General features: G+C 49.6%; 10 protein-coding genes across 10 annotated transcripts; 7 read left to right on the forward strand and 3 right to left on the reverse strand.

The window, feature by feature from the left end:
- Positions 1-466: 466 nt before the first annotated feature.
- Positions 467-2229, reverse strand: ASPVEDRAFT_137346 (MFS transporter; the record flags this gene model as incomplete). Its single annotated transcript, XM_040807380.1, has 2 exons — positions 467-748; positions 805-2229. 2 exons carry the CDS (start codon positions 2227-2229, stop codon positions 467-469), a joined length of 1707 nt encoding a protein of 568 aa, XP_040670531.1.
- An 822-nt stretch (positions 2230-3051) lies between these two features.
- ASPVEDRAFT_137221 (signal recognition particle receptor subunit alpha) lies at positions 3052-5119 on the reverse strand (the record flags this gene model as incomplete). The annotated part of the gene is made up of 3 exons (XM_040807369.1): positions 3052-4490; positions 4544-4832; positions 4898-5119. 3 exons carry the CDS (start codon positions 5117-5119, stop codon positions 3052-3054), a joined length of 1950 nt encoding a protein of 649 aa, XP_040670532.1.
- Positions 5120-5250: 131 nt separating this feature from the next.
- On the forward strand, positions 5251-6735 carry ASPVEDRAFT_44296 (protein transporter YIF1). The gene is made up of 3 exons (XM_040813024.1): positions 5251-5673; positions 5738-6301; positions 6355-6735. Exons 1-3 carry the CDS (start codon positions 5386-5388, stop codon positions 6565-6567), a joined length of 1065 nt encoding a protein of 354 aa, XP_040670533.1. The 5' UTR covers positions 5251-5385; the 3' UTR covers positions 6568-6735.
- A 1107-nt stretch (positions 6736-7842) lies between these two features.
- On the forward strand, positions 7843-8731 carry ASPVEDRAFT_44297 (60S ribosomal protein eL14). Its single transcript, XM_040813025.1, has 3 exons — positions 7843-7959; positions 8030-8167; positions 8259-8731. The coding sequence occupies exons 2-3, from the start codon at positions 8042-8044 to the stop codon at positions 8559-8561; spliced, it is 429 nt and encodes a 142-aa protein (XP_040670534.1). The 5' UTR covers positions 7843-7959; positions 8030-8041; the 3' UTR covers positions 8562-8731.
- A 398-nt stretch (positions 8732-9129) lies between these two features.
- Positions 9130-10400, forward strand: ASPVEDRAFT_44298 (nascent polypeptide-associated complex subunit alpha). The gene is made up of 3 exons (XM_040813026.1): positions 9130-9624; positions 9732-9790; positions 9856-10400. The coding sequence occupies exons 1-3, from the start codon at positions 9394-9396 to the stop codon at positions 10184-10186; spliced, it is 621 nt and encodes a 206-aa protein (XP_040670535.1). The 5' UTR covers positions 9130-9393; the 3' UTR covers positions 10187-10400.
- A 211-nt stretch (positions 10401-10611) lies between these two features.
- ASPVEDRAFT_64094 (F1F0 ATP synthase subunit d) lies at positions 10612-11724 on the forward strand (the record flags this gene model as incomplete). The annotated part of the gene is made up of 4 exons (XM_040815711.1): positions 10612-10620; positions 10700-11095; positions 11168-11254; positions 11323-11724. The coding sequence occupies 4 exons, from the start codon at positions 10612-10614 to the stop codon at positions 11350-11352; spliced, it is 522 nt and encodes a 173-aa protein (XP_040670536.1). The 3' UTR covers positions 11353-11724.
- A 463-nt stretch (positions 11725-12187) lies between these two features.
- On the forward strand, positions 12188-12795 carry ASPVEDRAFT_44299 (40S ribosomal protein eS28). The gene is made up of 3 exons (XM_040813027.1): positions 12188-12364; positions 12509-12592; positions 12701-12795. Exons 1-3 carry the CDS (start codon positions 12304-12306, stop codon positions 12760-12762), a joined length of 207 nt encoding a protein of 68 aa, XP_040670537.1. The 5' UTR covers positions 12188-12303; the 3' UTR covers positions 12763-12795.
- Positions 12796-13945: 1150 nt separating this feature from the next.
- ASPVEDRAFT_86158 (uncharacterized protein) lies at positions 13946-14223 on the reverse strand (the record flags this gene model as incomplete). Its single annotated transcript, XM_040817799.1, has 2 exons — positions 13946-14140; positions 14203-14223. The coding sequence occupies 2 exons, from the start codon at positions 14221-14223 to the stop codon at positions 13946-13948; spliced, it is 216 nt and encodes a 71-aa protein (XP_040670538.1).
- A 620-nt stretch (positions 14224-14843) lies between these two features.
- On the forward strand, positions 14844-16583 carry ASPVEDRAFT_44304 (uncharacterized protein). Its single transcript, XM_040813028.1, has one exon. The coding sequence runs from the start codon at positions 15024-15026 to the stop codon at positions 16461-16463; it is 1440 nt and encodes a 479-aa protein (XP_040670539.1). The 5' UTR covers positions 14844-15023; the 3' UTR covers positions 16464-16583.
- Positions 16584-16854: 271 nt separating this feature from the next.
- On the forward strand, positions 16855-19033 carry ASPVEDRAFT_31215 (uncharacterized protein; the record flags this gene model as incomplete). The annotated part of the gene is made up of 5 exons (XM_040810440.1): positions 16855-17049; positions 17123-17178; positions 17260-17430; positions 17495-17845; positions 17902-19033. 5 exons carry the CDS (start codon positions 16855-16857, stop codon positions 19031-19033), a joined length of 1905 nt encoding a protein of 634 aa, XP_040670540.1.
- Between the last annotated feature and the right edge of the window lie 91 nt (positions 19034-19124).

The raw sequence follows: 19124 nt of genomic DNA on the forward strand, positions 1-19124 counted from the left end.
AAGTATATAGGATGATTTTGTGATAAATAGATTGGCTCACACCTCAAGTCTTGTTATCTTGCGACTGCTCTCCACCAGGCTGTTCATGTGTGCAACTCCGGTTCTAAATTGGAGGAGTAGTTGCCCGTAACTTGTTATAAACAAAGCAGAAATTGGGTATACAGATCTGGCACTTTATTGTCTGCCTGCAGTAATGATCTTATCTATCTATGCTATATACGCTGCGCTCGCTCTTCGGCTTATGTATATAGTCAACGCGCGAGCAAATGCATTTACAAGAGATAAAAAAAGGGGAAAAGGAAAAACTGAGTGAATCAATGAAAGAATGAAAGAATGAAAAAAGCCAAACCCTTTATGATCCCGCTCTATGCTCCAATAGAATACAATAATAACAGTCCTTGGCATAACTTCGTAAGGTGTTTTTTTTTTTTTTTGGAAGGAAAAAAGGATGTAAAAAATATGATGTTTACTCGTCCTCATCAGACTTAGTACTCTCGTTGTCATGGCTATCCCAACCATCGGCTTCGAGGGAACGGCCCTGGATTCCAAAGCTGAGGAAAAACCCGACGAGCGAGACCACCGCGAACACGATAAATGGGATTGCTTCGCCTTTTGGCTGAACGCGCATTGCGAGGGAGAATAGGCTGCCTGATAGGAATGGGCCTACGGCTCGACCGGCTGCAGAAAGGGTTTGAGCGAGGCCGTTGAGGGCGCCTAGGACAGCGTGATCCGGGGCGGAGTTTGTGATCTGTGGGTAAAAATTAGTATTTATACTTGTTTGCAAAGGTTGGGAGATGTGCTTACCAGGAGGAGCGCGCTGGTCAACCCGCCAACAGAGGCAACCGTCTTGACCAGCAGGACAAAACAGAGCTCGAGAGCCATCAAGGTTGTTTTGCCTGTTAATCCATGTTTTGCACCATCGTCACCCTTGTACCCAATAAATGGCATGAGGATAAAGGAGACGACGAAGCCAAACAGACCAACTCGGTATGACCACCGGTTACCCATCTTATCCCGCAGCTGGCCAAAGATGCAAATCTGGAAAATTATAGTTACGGCACCAGAGAAGCCCTGTGCAAGACCAATTTCAGACGGGGTAAGACCACGTCCAATTGGGGGTGCAGCTTGTGAGAATATCGGAAACAGCGCATTGAAGGCGATGTTGCAAAGGGCGAAGATGAGGTACGTCAGGAGCAGGAGGACCGTATCACGGTTGAGCAGTTCGCTTCGTGTCAGGGATTCGTGCCCATGGTGCTCAGAGGATACTTCTGAAGCCGAATCTAAATCACTGTCATGCTCTTCCGCCGATTGCTCGCGAAGTAAACGATATGGAAGATGGGGCCCCGGTCGAACGCTGCGAGGTCGCTGCCCAAAACTGGTAATCTGCCAAAGCCATGAAAACATCTCACGGATTTTCTTGCCAAACTTAGGCAAGCTATCTGCATCATCCAGACTTTCTTCGAGAAATATCAGGCAGACAACAAAGTCTATCACTAGAATTGCGGCGGATAGCAGATTTGGCGCAAGATACGGGAATGGGTTTGGCTCCCCTTTCTTGAACGGGTTCTCTCGAATGACAAGGAGTCCGCCAAGAAGAGGGCCAGTAATTCCGCCGAGGCCGTACAGAACCGGTAGGTAGGTAAAAGCTTTGGACTGGTTGCTCTTGTCCGTTATTTCACCAAGGCAAGTGGATACCAGGCCCTGGTTTCCATTGACCACGCCCATCAACGCCTGCACTGCAACAGCCTGGTATAATGTACTGCAGAACCCGAATGCGACGAAGCACACTGCGGTAAGGATTGTACCCAGCAGTATGACCGGCTTCCGTCCAACCCTATCCGATATCCAACCCCAGAAATAGTTGGTAACAAGCTGCGCCACCGCAAAGGCCGTTCCAATCATTCCAACATATACACCAACCATGCCCGGCTTCACCTCGGGAAACGACGACGCCATATCGGGAAGATAGGGACTGATTGAATTGAAGGCCGTCTGTTCGCACAATGCGATAAGCGCTAGCACCATCATCTGCTTTTTGGGAAGAGGAGACTGTGTTGTAGTGTCATCTGAAGTATCATGGTGAGGATGGCGTGAATCCTCGCCTGACGAAGCGGACTGGCCAGAATTGGGTCTGCCGCGAGACTTTGGCGGTGGTGTATCAAAGGTGTGGTAGTGGAGGGTTGAGGAGCGGCGCCTCGGGATTATTGGCGCCCGATCTGGCGCCTTCATTTTGAATTTTTTAGTTAATATATCGGAACTGGTATGGACTGCGAACTGTCGATGGCATTCGCCGGCGCTGGCTGTGGCTAGAATGATAGATTGAAGTGTAAGAGCTCCGTGAGTCAAATCGCGGGGACTGGCCGATACCAAGTCGCACGAGAGCCCTTGGTAATCAATGAATAATAGTGATGTGGCCAGCAGACCTCATTGTCGATTGCGATCCAAAAAGAGTGACACAAGCTGCGCAGGGTAGACTGATCGGTAGGAGAGAGCAATGGGAAGAAGATGAAGGCACGCGAGCTGGAATCCGATCCGCCAAAAATTGAGGCTGGCTGGCAGTTGCGATGATGTAAGCGGTCTGGACGCCATCACGTGCGCCGCGATACCAGGTATTTGGGCAGAGAGAAGAGGTAGACGCGAAGTAAAATGATACATGGACGAGCCAGCGATTTGCAGGGACTGTTATTGCTGCATTGTGGTGTTCCTGGCGAGTCGAGTCTCAGTTTGCGATTCAAGCATCAACACAACCCCGGATGATGTCATTGTTTCAAAATCCCCGGATCTCAGAATTAACTGCAGGCGAAAGCATGCAGCTTTAAGCCCCATCAAATCAATAGTCCATGTCCCTTGAGTACGGAGTTGCCTGCAGCTTGGATCAGCTGGCGGCCGAGTATCTGTTTAGTGGCTGACTATCTCAAGCCTGCATATTGCCCTGGCTAATCACAATTGCGTTGTTTTACATTTCTAAGATAGGGAAACCTGATCACAAATACACTAATTAGATTCTTCTGGGTAGGGCGGAAGTAGGACAAAAAATAGATGGCTGCTAAATCATTTCATCAGCAGATTAACGGCCCAAGGGACACTGAGGCCTCTCAAGTCACCGTAATGCTGGCCAACACCAAGGAAGACAATCGGAATTCCTGTTGCATGCACCATGCTGACAAGCGTCCCAACCATGTCACCGACTGTATCGCACTTGCTGATGATAAAGCCGTCGAGGTTTCTTCCCGTGCCAAAGGCTTGGTTGAAGTTACGTGCCTGCATCACACTGTCCGTACCAACAAGGGCTTCTCCAACCATGAAGATCTTGTTCGGTTGGGCAAACTTGGCGAACTTTTCCAACGAAGACATGAGACGCTGGTCATTGTGGCGACGGCCAGCAGTATCGATCAAAACAACGTCGAACTGGTTAGCTCCACCGTATTCGACTGCATCTTTAGCGACATTTGCGGCGTCTTTGCCGTAGCCTTTCTCGTACAGCTCGACCTCGCCGACATTTTCACGAGCGCTGAGCTCCTTCAGGTTTCGAGCATGAACACGAAGCTGCTCAACGGCTCCAGATCTGAAAGTGTCGCACGCAGCAATCAGAACGCGGTAGTTGTTCTGTAACAAGAAGTAACAGATCTTGCCAAGGTTTGTTGATTTGCCGACGCCGTTAACACCCACAATAGAAATCACGTACGGTCGCGCCGTAGCTTGCTTGTTCTTCTGGTTTGTAACGGTGTTGATCTCGTGGAGCAGATCAAGTGATGAAGTTGGAGTAAGTATCTTGCGAAGGGAAGACTCCATCGCCGACTTCAACGCTGCATCCACGCTCTGGAAATTACCTGTCTTTTTCCCAACAAGCTCCTGCTTGACACCATCACACAAGCGGACAGCCGCCTCACGCGCGACGTTCTTCTTTAGCAGATGGTCTTCCATTGTCTTCAATGGCTTCTCCAAATCAGCGTCTGTTAAAACTTTGCCGCCGACAATATTTCGCAGCAAACCACCGATGGCGCTGAACCCGGATCCGACAAGGCCAGATGGTGCAGAGGACTTCGTCTTCTCGTTGTCTGCATTCTCAAGAATCGAGTGGACTTCGTCTCCCAGATCCTTCAAAACGAATTGACCTTTGCCAGTTCGGCGACCCCAAGAGTCCTGCGACACGGCTTCCACTGCTGGTGCGGATGCGTCCTCGGCCTCAGCAGGCGCAGAGTAGTCGAGGACAGTTCCATCATCCTCATCTGCAAGCCCATCGGCGTCCCATACACGTAGCTTCTTCCCACTTTTAGGTGTCTTTGCTTTGCGTCCCTTCTCATCACCAGAAGAGGCAGTAGCGCTCGCATTCGCAGCTTTCCTTGCGCGGCGAGAAACACGACCACCCGGACCGGCTTTGGCGGTGAGTATATGGTTCGAGGAGGGAGAGGGTATTCTGGATATATCTGGGGTTTGTGGCGGCGAACCTTCATCAGAGGTTGCCGCACTGTGCGCAGCTCGAGGCTGCGCTTGAGGAGAGTCAGTACATTATGACAACCAGTGAACCAGATTTCAGCCATACCTTTCAAGAGCCCAGGTACGGGTGGCGGTGGAGGGCCTCCATTATCAGCAGAGACGAGGGGGTCTTTTCTTGCTTCCGCATCAGCCCCGGGTGCCTCAGCGGTGAAGCCAGCAGTGGCGTTATCCTCAAGCTCGCGCACTTGCTGGTCGAAATACTTGTCGAACGGATATTCGACTATCCTAACCCGTTCGCTCTTGAGTTGGTCCTTGTAGATATCGATAAAAATAGTCGAGATGTTGTCCAAAAGCTTGTCAATCCAACCAAGATGGAGAAGTGACTGGTAAACGGCCTATATGAATTGCGGTGTTAGCAAAAGTTCTTGGTCATTATCGCGTGCTTGGAAATACGGCATACCACAAATATCAGGTTAAAATCCTTTGATCTCCTCCATTTCAAAGTGTACTTCTCCTTCTTGAAAATCGGGGATGCGCTGTTCACGGTGTTTTGGAGCTGGGCTTTTTCCTCGATGAAGACGTCGTTGATCAGGCTGTTGATGACATGGGAACCAACTGGCGCGTAGGACTTAGACCATAAAACCACCCCCGACGTAGTCAAAATCTCAAAGGCTTCCAACATTTTGAGACAAATGCCACTGGATCAAGGTGTGATGTGGTGAGCTTGCGTGCGGAGTGGGGAATTATGTGCGGGCGGCGAAGATCAAGACCAGCCGCAAGAACCATGTCCCAGGGAACACTTCTCCATACAGCCTTCAGCCACGTACTTGGAAATATCTTCCCACCTCCCATCACCTCGGCCTCCCCATCCACCTTGGATCTCATACTTGGTCTTTCTTTTACAAGTAGAGCTTCAGCTTTTCTGCTTCGTTTATTACGTTCTCCATTATGTATCGCCAGTCTTTCGCTCCTCCCCCGGCTCACTCACCTCCACTTCACCACCCTGTGCCTCAGCATGTCTCTACAGTACCCATGATGCGCTCGCCACCTCCTCCAACATCCCAGCAGCCGCAAACGTCTGCCTATGGCAATCCTTATCAGCCGGCTCCCGCACAGGGTGGCAGTGGAACGTACGCCCCTGGGTTCGGCGGCTTTATCAACGACCCCACGGCGCAGATGGGATTCCACATGGGCAAGACTGCGGTGGCAGCTGGACAAGAATATATGGAACAGAACGTATGTTGACCTCAGAACTGTATTCTATATGTACCTTTTTGCTAATTGGCCTTTTTGGAATCAGTTCAACCGCTACGTATCCATACCGGCTCTAAAGCACTACTTCAATGTCTCGAACTCCTACGTGATCAATAAGCTGGGCCTTGTGCTCTTCCCATGGAGACACAAGCCGTGGTCGCGCCAGCAAGCACGCCTTACTACCGCTTCAGCTGGACCGGATGGCCAGATATCGCAGCAGCAGTATTCGTCCATGTTTCTTCCTCCGCGAGATGATCTCAACTCCCCCGACATGTACATCCCTGTGATGGCGCTTGTCACATACATCCTTTTGTCGGCGATGCTAGCAGGCTTTCGCGGGAACTTCCATCCAGAACTCCTTGGAGCGACAACTACTACGGCAATTGCAGTCATGGTCTTCGAGATAATTTGCCTGAAACTAGCCATGTACATTCTCAGCATCAACAATGACTCCCAGTTGGTGGACCTGGTGGCATACTCTGGCTATAAATTCGTGGGAATCATCATCACCCTGCTCGCCTCTGAAATCTTCACTCCCGGGAAAGGAACAGGTAGTTGGGTCGGATGGGTTGCCTTTATCTACACATTCCTGGCCAACGCATTCTTCCTGGTAAGATCCTGTCTAACCCAGCACCGAAATCCAAATATTAACCAACGTCACAGCTCCGTTCTCTAAAATACGTCCTCCTTCCCGACTCAACAAGCGACACATCCATGCGCACCGGTTCAATGCACACGGTAGCACGCTCCCAGCGCAACCGCCGCACCCAGTTCCTATTCGTCTACTCCTACGTTATCCAGTTCATCTTCATGTGGGTTCTGAGCCGTGAGGGTCCATCAAGCACTGCTTCTGCCGTGACTGGAGCTTCGTCATAGAAATCCCCAACTGCTCGAACATAATGATACACACGGACTTGATGAAAAGCGAATCAAACCATAATGTAGACTTTCTCCAGGCTGTTGGCGGTTGGTTTCGTTCGCTATGTACACGTTAGATAAATAAATATACTTGATATTCCTAACAATGTTTTCCCTAACTTTCGTCTGACAAAGACCGATGCAGTATTCGCGTGAACAAACAAAGAAGCCGTGAGGTACATGATAATGGTATACATATATAAACAATTTGGTTGTGTCGAAAATACGCATTCGGTGCCCGCAGAGGTGGGTAGAGGTTATATATATATATATTCGGCTATCAACTTAGACCTTAGACTCTACACCGGTGAAATTCCCAATTACAAGGTTGCTACATCAATATCTAACATGGGTGCCAGATCTATGGAGCATACTACAAGAAACGATAGGAGCAAAGTACGAAAGATGATCAATAATTGTATTAAAATAGGCTATTAGGGTATATTACACGGAATGCGTGAAAATCCTATCGATATTAAAGTCAGCCGACATGTCAAAAACAGAAATGAGTGACTGAAATCGATTGTAGAGGGTTCCTCAGAGATCTTGGTGATAAGGTAAATTTCATCGCCGAAGCATCAATTACTATCTAGGCGTGATAGGTTGTAATCATCGGAACGGGGAAGGTTGAAGAGACGACATGAACGTACCATAAAAGGGAGCGAAAGCGTATTGGGTGCACTTGTTTTATAATCTGCTTCAGGTCTTTTGCAAGTTAGCAAAATTCAACTACTGGTGGTCGAGAAATATAGAGCAAATTGGGTGATATATCAGAATATGTAAGAAATGAATATCATGCGCTAATGCTGTATAGAAACCCCGGCGAGGGTTTCACAGACATTAGGTCAATCGCAAATTACCGCATCATTTAGAGGGCAGAGACAAGAGATTCGGTGTTGACATACCAGTAGAGAATTAGTTGAAGCGATGCTGGAATTAGTGTTCTGGTTGACGGCCGCAGTGAGAGGGGTGATAATAAGAGCTACGTCATGCTCATTGAAGCTCTGGAAGAAGAGCTCTGTCGAAAAGTTGCTGCAGAAACTGCCGCGACAAATGTTTTGTAGTTGAAGAGGAAGAAAAAAAACAAGCGATGATCGTTGCTGAAAGTTAAAGCGACAGCGCGGATAAACTGGTTGTTCCGATGTTCAACACTAAGCCTCTCTGGGCGGCAGCCCTAGGCCGCACGCACCGAAGACTCTGTGGGCTGCGAGTGGCTGGTAAGCGAGTCTGTGGGCAACACCGAAATTCGCGATCCAGGTGGTCCAGTGTGAACTTGTGCGTTTCGGACGACTTCGACAACCCCGACATTCGACAACAAATTTCACCACCGTCTCCCCGGAACTGTCGACCGTGAGTCTCTACGCGATCTGTTGCTGCCGTGAGAACTGCCAACTGAGAAGTCATTTTTTTCACCTTATAGGAAGCCTTCGCCATGGCCGATATCGATGTCAAGCTCGCTCAATGGAAGCTCGTTGAAGTTGGACGTGTGGTCCTGATCCGCCGCGGTCCCTTCACCGGAAAGCTGGCCACCATTGTCGAAATTGTCGACCACAAGCGTGTACGTTTTTGCGATCTGGAATCATGCGTCGAAGACACTTGAAGGAAGGATTTTGAAGGATGTGATATTGACTTGAGTCGCGACAAAATAGGTCCTGGTCGACGGTCCTTCCACCGAGGAGGCCAAGATTGTCCCTCGCCACGTCCTCCCTCTCTCCCACGCTACTCTCACCCACTTCGTTATCCCCAAGCTCCCCCGTGCCGCCGGAACCGGCCCCGTGAAGAAGCTCTGGGCTCAGAACGAGATCGATGGCAAGTGGGCTAAGAGCACCATCTCCCAGAAGACCGACAACAACAACCGACGGAAGAACCTGACCGACTTCGAGCGCTTCAAGGTTCTGAGACTCAGGAAGCAGGTATGTTACGATATCGCATCTGGAGGGATGAACGAGTGACATGGGAAAAAAAAAATGGGGGAAAGCCCGGGCATGTCAGGACGATATGCGATGTCATTTGCTAACTTGCGGTATCTACAGGCTCGCTTTGAGGTCCAGAAGGCTCACGCTAAGATCCGCGCGGCTGCTCCTAAGGCATAGATGGTTAATGGGGCTCGGTGCATAGAGTGAAGGGGTATCTGGGACGGTTTCACATTGCTGAGGGTTTAATATCAGCAAATTCGCTGTATGCATTATCATTGACAGCACAAAAATGACTTAAGAACACTTGATATCCTGACAAGTTGGTCCTCGTAATGTTATGTCGTGAGCGTACTGGCATCTGCTGGATTGTATCTACCACTATGCGGGCAGGAACCAATCCCCCATAATTCTATGATCGTGGTGAAATGAAATCATTTAAAATTAATTTAATTCTTGAATCCCTTAATTGTGACTATTTTGCGACCGCTGTGTAGTTTGTATGTTGCAATGGTTTTATGGGAGTTGCGTCGCTTCTCCATGATTCCAGGGCGAGGGTCCCGAGTCCAATCAGCTCGCTAACGATTTTCGGCATCACACAGCTCTGCGTCTTTCCATCCGCAACAAGGCCCAAAACTCACCATCATCTACAACAAACCCCTTTCCTACTCGCAGGTATGTTCAAATAAATTGTGCGGCCGCGAATATGGATTTTTCAATTGGACATGGCGAAATTCCCCGCGGTTGTGGGATTTGGCGACCCAGACCGAGCGATTCAAGACCCAAAATCGAACATCCAGGCGGCCAGACGTCACAACTCACTCGCTAACCTTTTACTTTACAGCCCATCTAGGCTTACCTATATCACAAAATGGCTGACCCCCGTATCGAAGAGCTCCCTGACGAGGAGGTTCCCAAGACCCAGGTTGAGGATGCCGGCGACTCTTCTGAGTCTGAGGCCGGTGAGGAGGCCACCATCCCCGGCGGTGCTGCCGTCACCATCCACTCTCGCAACGAGAAGAAGGCCCGTAAGGCCATTGGCAAGCTCGGCCTGAAGCACGTCCCCGGCATCACTCGTGTCACTCTCCGCAGACCTAAGAACGTACGGCTCGCCTTCCCCGCATTCCTGCTCGTGACGACACTGCGACGGTCGACGAGAAGAAATGATGAAATCCCAAGTCAGGAGCCATATGCTAACTATAAGCTCAGATCCTCTTCGTTGTCAACCAACCCGACGTCTACCGCTCTCCCTCCAGCAACACCTGGATGTACGTGCCAATGTGCCCCGCGAACTATTGAGGCTGAGATGTCAGCGGCTGACCCATTGGAACAGTATCTTCGGTGAGGCTAAGATCGAGGACCTGAACTCCCAAGCCCAGGCTTCCGCTGCTCAGCAACTTGCTGCCGCTGAGGCTGCTGGTGGTGACCACGCCGGCCACGACCACGAGCACGACCACGACAAGGGCAAGGGCAAGGCCCCCGAGACGGAAGCTAAGAAGGAGGAGGAAGAGGATGATGGCGAGGAGGTTGACGAGACCGGTCTCGAGCCTAAGGACATTGACCTCGTCGTCGCACAGGCCAACGTCTCCCGCAAGAAGGCCGTCAAGGCTCTACGGGAGAACGACAACGATATTGTCAACTCAATCATGGCGCTCAGCATATAAGCTGGGACCGAATAATGTACGCTGTTAATGGCTGAGTGTTTTAGCCAGTGTGGTCGAATGTATTTCGGGTTTGGATTCAGGTTGATATTCCCTCGGATGTCCGTCCGGCTTCATAGTGTAAATCATTTAGTCCAAAAGCAAAATGAATGAACCGCCACCTTTTTTACAGCGCTGAATATGACCAATATATTTTCCAAATAATAATATTCCAGGCCGAATCAAGTCCTATTGAAATTCTATCACTAATGTCACTTTCGCGACTTTCATGATGAAGTATTCGCCTCAATTCGGAACACGGGAACATTATGGTCACGTGACGATTACCCCCATCCCAAACCTTGCCGAATCAACCCTCATCCCGGAACGTCCAGCTTTGCACGTCAAACGTCTCCTTTAACCAACCCCCCTCTACCCCACCACTCAAAATGGCTGCCGTATGTTGCTTTGATACTCCCACCTTCATTCTCTACTTATATCGCGTTGGATTGGGCTCGCTAACCACCCGGCTTACAGCGTAGCGCCGCTCTTAAGATCGACTGGGTCAAGACGACCAGCTCTCTCGGCCTCCGCGGCCAGACCGCTGCTTCTCTCCAGGCTTTCAAGAAGCGTAACGACGATGCGCGCCGCAAGGTCCAGCTCCTTTCCGAGCAGCCCCAGACCGTCGACTTCTCCCGTTACCGCAGCGTCCTGAAGAACCAGGCTGTTGTCGATGAGCTCGAGAACCAGTTCAAGAACTTCAAGCCCGCCACCTACGATGTTGCCCGCCAGCTGAAGGCCATTGATGCTTTCGAGTCCCAGGCTGTCCAGAGCGCTGAACAGACCAAGGGCAAGGTTGAGGCTGAACTCCGCAACCTCGAGAAGACCCTTGAGAATATCGAGACCGCCCGTCCCTTCGATGAACTCACTGTTGTATGTTTTCCTTATATATGTCACATTACTGTTGGAACTGCTGGGCGTGATTTATTAACTTGGTCACTTTAGGACGAGGTTGCTGCCGCTCAGCCCGAGATTGACGAGAAGACCGCCTCCCTTGTCTCCAAGGGCCGATGGATGCCCGCCGGATACAAGGTTAGTTTCCACTATTTACATACCCATATTATTGCCACTTTTCGCAATTTACTGACTGTTTCACTTAGGAACGCTTCGGCGACATGTCTGTCGTTTAAATTAGCGCATCCCTTTGTATCACTTTTTGTTACCCTTATCCCTCGACCAATTTCATCACACGACAACTATTTCCTTCCCAGTCAAGCGTATTTAGCTCTATACCTGGCAGTGTGATTCGGTTGTCGGGTTGTGTATAGAACCTGTTCAATTTAGAAGTTATATGAAGTCTATCAAATCGTAGTCATGAGAAGGTCTTAGTCGGGCTGACGTTTGATGCTTTGGATTTTACCAGTTAATAGGGTATTGACTTGTAATCTACAAATCGGCCACTGAGCCGTAAATTTAATTGGTCATGATATTGTTATACTTGCATGAACATGTTTACATTATTTGTTCATCAACAAGTACGGATACAAGTATATCAAGGTATCAAACAACACATCGTCTCTTCGAGGTCTTGTTTAGCAATCCCGCGATGGGAGGGCAACTCAGTACAGTAGCATAACTGGCTGTGAATGTAGTCCATAATTCCCCCAAATTCATAATAAAGTCAGAAATAACATCGACAAGCCTCGAGTCGGTAGCTGCCCATGTACTTCGAGGTCGCAAGGACGGGCGAAGGGCGCGGCGGGGGCCTTTCGCGTTGTATCTATTCTTTTCAATAAGTATGTACGGATGTTCTAAATGAGCGCCACAGAAAATAAGACGGCGCCGACCGGTCAATATCTTCGAATCCAGACGCGATATACTGAAGTCGAGTCGAGGTTGTCTTTAGACCGAGATGGGAAGGTTGGTCGGCCGGACCAAATCCTCGGCGCTGATAGGCCAGCCCTTTCCCGAGGGTTCCGCCCCCCAAACCCTGCCCCGACGCACTAAAAATCAATTTTGCACATTTTCTACCTATACCGACCAAAGCGGGAATCCGACAACGACATCGCATCCTCAACTCGTCCACCCTCCCTCGTTCAATTTCAGCAAATCCAGCTTTCCCGGATTTCCTACCTGTCAAAATGGATGCTTCCAAGACTCCCACTAAGCTGGTGAAGGTGACCCGTGTCCTTGGCCGTACCGGTATGCAACCTCGATCAATACAATGAAGAGCCTCTGGCTGGCTGGCGGCGACGACTACGGCTGCGACATGTCGATGCTCGTGGGAGCGCTGCTGGTCAGGGAGGGAATTACAATGATATGGAGGCTAATGGGCTTGATTTATAGGTTCTCGCGGTGGTGTCACCCAGGTGCGCGTCGAGTTCATGGATGACCAGACCCGTTCTATCATCCGTAACGTCAAGGGACCCGGTACGTCTACAATATTTTATTTGCGACCTGCAGAACAAACCAATCCGATGGTCGAAGGAAATACATGAATTGTGTGAAGGGACATGCTAATTGGGAATTTTTCTTCAGTCCGTGTTGATGACATCCTCTGCCTGCTCGAATCCGAACGTGAGGCTCGCCGTCTCCGGTAAACGCGATGAACGTGGAAACGACGTGGGAGGCAATAAAAATGGAAGAATGAAGGACGAGTTCGGGTTCTGGTTCGGTTTCAATTGCGCATGGTTATGGGGGAAATATTCGATTGTACGGATACCTACCGATGGGAATTGCGGCGCCATGAATAATGAATTCATGATGGCGGAAACGGAGCCATTCGGACCTTTAATTTCTGTTTGCTAGAGATCCAGGAATATTATGAGAATCACATCCTGATTTTCTTCCTTCATCTTTCTTTTTGCCCCTCGCGAATGGTTGTGCTTGGGATGCACTGTTTGGTGGCTGAAGTGGAGGATATTATACCGCTTGCTCGATCGACCACACTGGCTATGGATTGGGTTTATACCTTGTCTCGTTCTGAACCGACAATGCTCAAATTAGGGGGACCTTTAATCCATTGTCCTTGGACTGGCCCTTCGACACCCAAACCCACGTTCTCGCCTAGCCAGCGTCAATCACCGCCATCCACCTGTTTTATCGCCCTCTCAACCACAGCGGTTTTGCCCCTCGCCCAACTGTGTGAGACGGTCGCTTTCCCACCTCGATAAGCGCCCATGTCAAGTACCACAGCTATATCGCTTGTGGCATCGTAAGCCTGTAGTCATCACGGTACCAGATCTTGGACCGATGCTGTAAACCCCGAGTGGCCGTATATGAGCATGGCTTTCCCGCAGTTAATGTAAGCTGCCGTCAAATAGAGCCTGGTCTAGGCTTTCGTACATCTCTATGGATCCACTATCTAGATGCACATGTCGACAAATACGATATGCACATGATAAGAAATCTACTTGGTTGACTGGGCTATGGTGATGATCTTTGATAGGCTTAGAAAAAGGTTGGCTGAAGTAAATAATAACTACGAAAAAAAAAATTATCCGGGTGGGATGGCATAAGATGACGTTGAAATGTCTATTGACCTGAACAAAAGTGACTGAAAAGGATATTATATCGTACAACCATTATCCCCGCTTCCCATAAAGCAAAGCAAACCAGAACCATTGCGTTTCCAGCGCAAAACAAGGGTACTAATGTATACAAGACTTGAAACGATGAAAGGGAAGCTCAAAAGAAGAAAGAGCCAGAGAGGGCATCAAGTCATCACTCATATCATGCCGATCTATACGTAAGCCCGTCGCAGTTTTCTAACGACAGACTGGGCTAATAAACCGCCCGCGATCTATGATGCATCCCTCGTGTGCCCCGCCTTCTCCGTCCGCAGTATCCGCACGTAAGGCAAGAGACGAGGACGCCGAGGACTGAGACGATGCCGTTGATGACGACCTTAATACCGGTTGCAATCGCGTTCACGACGCCCATGATGCATGCACCAATGGAGCGGAAGAGGTCCGCTATCTGTAACGGATAAGTTAGAAAGGGAGTTCAGAGGAAACGTATAATAGAATGAATTGACATACACAAGAAAAGACTGCGCCCATTTTGAAAGTTGAGTTGGTGGTAGTTTATTTCTATTTCAGAGACTTGGAGCTCGGAGAGAGTGGCTGAGAGCTATTTGTAGAGGTGATATTATTGTTTGAGGAGCTTGAAGATGCAACAGAATGTGTTGATTGTTCGTAAGGAAGCATGGTGGTAGCTGTGAAAGTTCGAGCGTTTGAGGTATATATATACTATTTGAGGGGGATATATATAGAGCAATCCTATTAAATGAAGGATGACGTTGAATGTGATAGGCAAGGGCTAGTATAGACAATGAAGGAGAAATGACGATATGTCGTTGGTCACTACTGCAAAGGAAGTGATATGGAGAAACCTGTACCTCAACCCTGAACCTGAAATGTGTGGCTTGATTCCGTCATAGCGACGCCTTCAATCCGGTCCTGAGCGACCTTTGGCCGAATCATGCAGGGCATTGTGGGACCCATGCAACATGACATGGCTGTTAATTCCGGCGCGGGAGACGTTGAAAATGCCACTAAAACGCCTTTGAAATGCTGATCTGCGCCATCTACCAATTCACAATGGTCTTGGTGGTGTTTGCAATTTGATATGTGTGACGTCACGAAACGTCATCCAAAAAGGGCTAGTGCCTAGGGCTGCAGGATATCTCAATGGAGCTGTCACCTGACAAGCCCTAATTTCCTTTTCGGGACGCATCTGTTTTCTATCTCCCAGTGTTAGTTGGCGAGAGCTCTACCGTCCACACCAAGCACTCAAAGGGCGGGGATACTAGTCATGCTTTGTACTGATATTTGAAATGGCATGACGACTCTAGCAAGGCATGCTCACGCCGATTAGGACACGCGGGCGCAGGAAGAGACCTTGGGCCGCCAGTGATGGCGTCCCCAAGCCGATAGCATCTGGACCGAAGGGTGGAAGACCCATGCTATCGCTACAGGCAAAGCATATCAGATCTCAGTCTTCAGGGATTAAGCGGGCCCGGCTCCTCGTGGCTCGACCGCCGCCGCCGAAACCTCGAAACAAACTATCCAGGCTGGAGTCTCTTCCGGTGGAGCTGATCGAGAAGATTTTCCTGTACTCCCTGAATGTGAATCTGCCACGATGCTCACAGTCTATTTCTGCCGCTGTTTCTAGCGAGCGAGTTTACCGCGCGCTGACGCTGCTGGCACTCTGGGACGATTCATACGCGCAAAGATTGCTCACGCCAGCGACACCAGAAACAAGCCCAAGTACACCCGAACTTGCAGCTGCAGTTACCAGTGAAAAAGAGATACTGCGACTACTGAGACCGTTGGATTATGTGCCGTTGCTGCGGAATGAGCGCAAGCATCTTCAAACCAACGTCCTTCGTTGCCGATGGTGTACCATTGAGCGACTACTGTCCTATCTTCCAGACCTGATGCGCTTGACTGTTCAGCGACATTGGCTCAACGGAAGCTTTCAGATGAGCAGTGATACACTGGATAATCTTCGTCTTCTGTTGGCCCAGAAAAACGATACATGCAGCTTCAAGGGCACCGATAAGGGCGAAAACCACTACACGTTGTCGATTACGCCATTTGTGTCGATAACTATTACATGTTTTGAAACAGAGCAGCAAATAATCCATCCAATTATTGGTATCTTGGGAATTCCCGACAAACTTTTGAGCGGCACGTCGGCGGGTTTTAGCGACAACCACGTTCGTTTCCTCGAGATCGTTCGCATGGCCAGTGGATTTAACCGCTCGGATGTAGCGTCGACCGACATCTCTTTTTCTCGCGAAGCAATCCAGCAAGGTATCCACACGGCTTTGATAGAGCGTCACGCTGACGCGTTAACGATTCTCCTCAAAATCGATGAGTACACCTTCCGCAGTGAGAACACGTCAGCAACCCAAACTCTTCCATATACGATACCACCGGAACATTTTCGTACTGCTGTCCGCGTTGCGCGCGATGACCCGAACTTCTTTCAACTTCTACTCCGCACCAGTGCCGAGTCCCTTCCTGCAGATGACTCGGAGATCACGCAGTGGGCAATGGAATTGGATGGCTCATTTGGGTCGTGGCTACTGGATTTCATGCTTCAGCTACCGGAGCGGATCAAGGCGGCAAATAATGACCCTGTTAATGGGCCAATATTTTACCTCGGTGGCATGGCTGCACAGCTTCCGATAGCACTTCGATATCTTCGCGATGTTCTGGGGCTGGAGGAACTGGATAGGTGGATGGGTGAGTCGCCCTATGACTTTTCAAGTGAATGGGTCGTGAAAGGTTGAGTTCGACCGAATTTACCATGTTACTCCCAGCTTTGAAAGGGTCGACTTCAATGGAAGAAATATCCAACCTCGTGTGTCCAATGGCACCATGCCCAAGGAGGCATATTAGTTATTTGTTGGGGGGCCCAGCATTCCAAATATACGTATTAGATTTACGAAGAATGTACACCTGTGTCGATCTGCCAATAGTATATGACAGTCTTCAATAAGTTCAAAAAGCCAAATTATGCCCCCTTGGCTGAGAGCGTCTCTCGGCCATCGTCTTGCATTCTAACAACACATCCTGGGAATGCCAACAAAACCTGTATATTAAGACGCGCACCCACATAACAAATACGATGATCCACGACCCTAAACTCAATCGTATTTCTGTTCCTCGAAGGCTCCAGCCATGCGTCTCTCCACCATTACTTACCCGCTCCTGGCGCTGAATTTCGCCCTTTCGCACGCCAAACTCGTGCAAAAAACCCTTGAGTTGACATGGGCAAAAGGATCTCCAAATGGCGGCCAGGAACGCGACATGGTCTTCACCAATGGAGAATTCCCTGGACCCGATTTGGTCTTTGATGAGGACGACGTTGTCGAGGTACCAACACAGCCTAACCCTATCTACATAGAGATCTAAATGATAAGAAGAATGGGACTAATTGGCCTGATAGGTTCTTGTCACCAACAAACTCCCCTTCAATACAACAGTTCATTGGCATGGTATAGAGTACGTACTGCAGTCCCATATTATATCATTTTGCGCACAGGCATAAGTATACTAGACCCTTCTTACACGCTTCTGTTGTAGAATGCGAGAGACGCCGTGGTCAGATGGAGTTCCAGGTCTATCACAATCACCCATTGAACCCGGGGACACTTATGTGTATCGATTCAGAGCATACCCTGCTGGTACATATTGGTACCATTCCCATTACAAGGGAGTCATGCAGGATGGGCAGATAGGGGCGATGTATATCCGGTACGTCCAATTCTCCACAATCCTATTTCTAGGCAGAGCATTGCCACTAATCATGAGTCTGCAGCCGCAAACCGGATGCTCCACGACCTTACTCGGCAATCACGCAAGATCCAAATGAGCTGAAGCAAATGAAGGTGGCAGAGGACAATCCCAATCTGGTTCTTGTTACAGACTGGACGTATCTCACTTCGGAGGAGTATCGCCAAGTTGCGCTTGATTCTGGGTACAATGTCTTGTATGTGCATCTTCGTTGTTTGGGGACACGGATTAACCAAGATCGAAAAACTAGTTGTGTGGATGGCCTCATAGTTAACGGACATGGGTCAGTCTGGTGCCCTGGACACGAATACCTCGAATCAGTGAGCGATCCTGGGATCCAAGCTGTTCTTGAGGGTTCGAACCTTACCGAGAAGGGGTATGTATGCCTCTCCCATTCAAAAACACACAAGACACTTATATGTATGAGCATAGCTGCCTCCAACCAGACCTCTTCAACGTCCAAGGCGACTGGGGCAACTGGAACCTCTCCGCGGTCCCCGGCCCTGTTGTATGGAACTGTACCGAGTCCACCAGCGAAACACCAGTCATCACAGTCAACCCCGAGAAAAACGGCTGGGCAAGCCTGAACTTCGTCAACGCTTCACCGCAAAAAGGAATCACAGTCTCCGTGGACAATCATCCGATGTGGGTTTACGAAGTCGATGGCCAACTCGTTGAACCGCGCGAGGTCGAGATAATCGCTATTTACAGCGGAGCCCGCTATTCGGCCATGATCAAGCTCAACCAACAGCCAGGCGACTACGCCATCCGCATCTCAGTCGACGGTGGCGACCAAGTCATAAGCACATACGCCTACCTATCTTACGCGTGCCAGGACAAGTCGAACCTGAACAAGCCTCCCTTTAAGTCCTCCATTGGCCCACGCACTCAGGGATACATGAACTACGGGGGCCAGAATACCACCGCAGACGTCCGCAAGCTCCTCTTCACAGAGAATCTCCCGCCGTTCGGTGTTCCGCCGCCGCCTCCATCGTCGGAGGTCTCGACAACACTCCGCACGGCGATGAGTCGTGTTGGGCACTCCTGGGCCTGGTCACTCGCCAACCACGTCCTTTACGAGACTGAAATGACCGACTCAACACCCCTCCTCTTTGAATCTGACCCCCTCAAGGTTATAGCACCGAAATACGTCTTCAGCACCAAAAACAACACCTGGGTCGACATCATCCTCGAAATCGAAGCCAGCCAGCACGACCCCATCCACCCGCCTCACCCGATCCACAAGCACGGGAACCGAGCGTACATCATCGGTACCGGGACTGGGAAATTCAAATGGGATAATGTTACGCAGGCGGAGGCCGAGAAGCCCGAGTTCTTCTTTATAGACAAGAGAGCTGCGTTGAGAGATACCTTTGTCACGAACTTTTTTGACTCAAGAGTGTCGGAGGGTGCGTGGGTTGTCGTGAGGTATTTTGTTACGGGGAAGATGGCGTCGCTGTTGCATTGCCATATCACTTCGCATCAGCTTGCTGGCATGTCGTTGGCGTTGTTGGATGGGGTTGATATTTGGGATTCTAAGGATTCCTGGCACAGGGAAGACTAATATAGAGAGAGATCATGGGATTTGGCCCCGGCCTGTAATCGTAATAGCTAATAAAGAGAGTTGGTCTTGAGGGATTTTATTGCATGTGGCT

Source organism: Aspergillus versicolor (genome assembly GCF_001890125.1).
Source record: "Aspergillus versicolor CBS 583.65 unplaced genomic scaffold ASPVEscaffold_8, whole genome shotgun sequence".
Lineage (NCBI taxonomy): Eukaryota > Fungi > Ascomycota > Eurotiomycetes > Eurotiales > Aspergillaceae > Aspergillus > Aspergillus versicolor.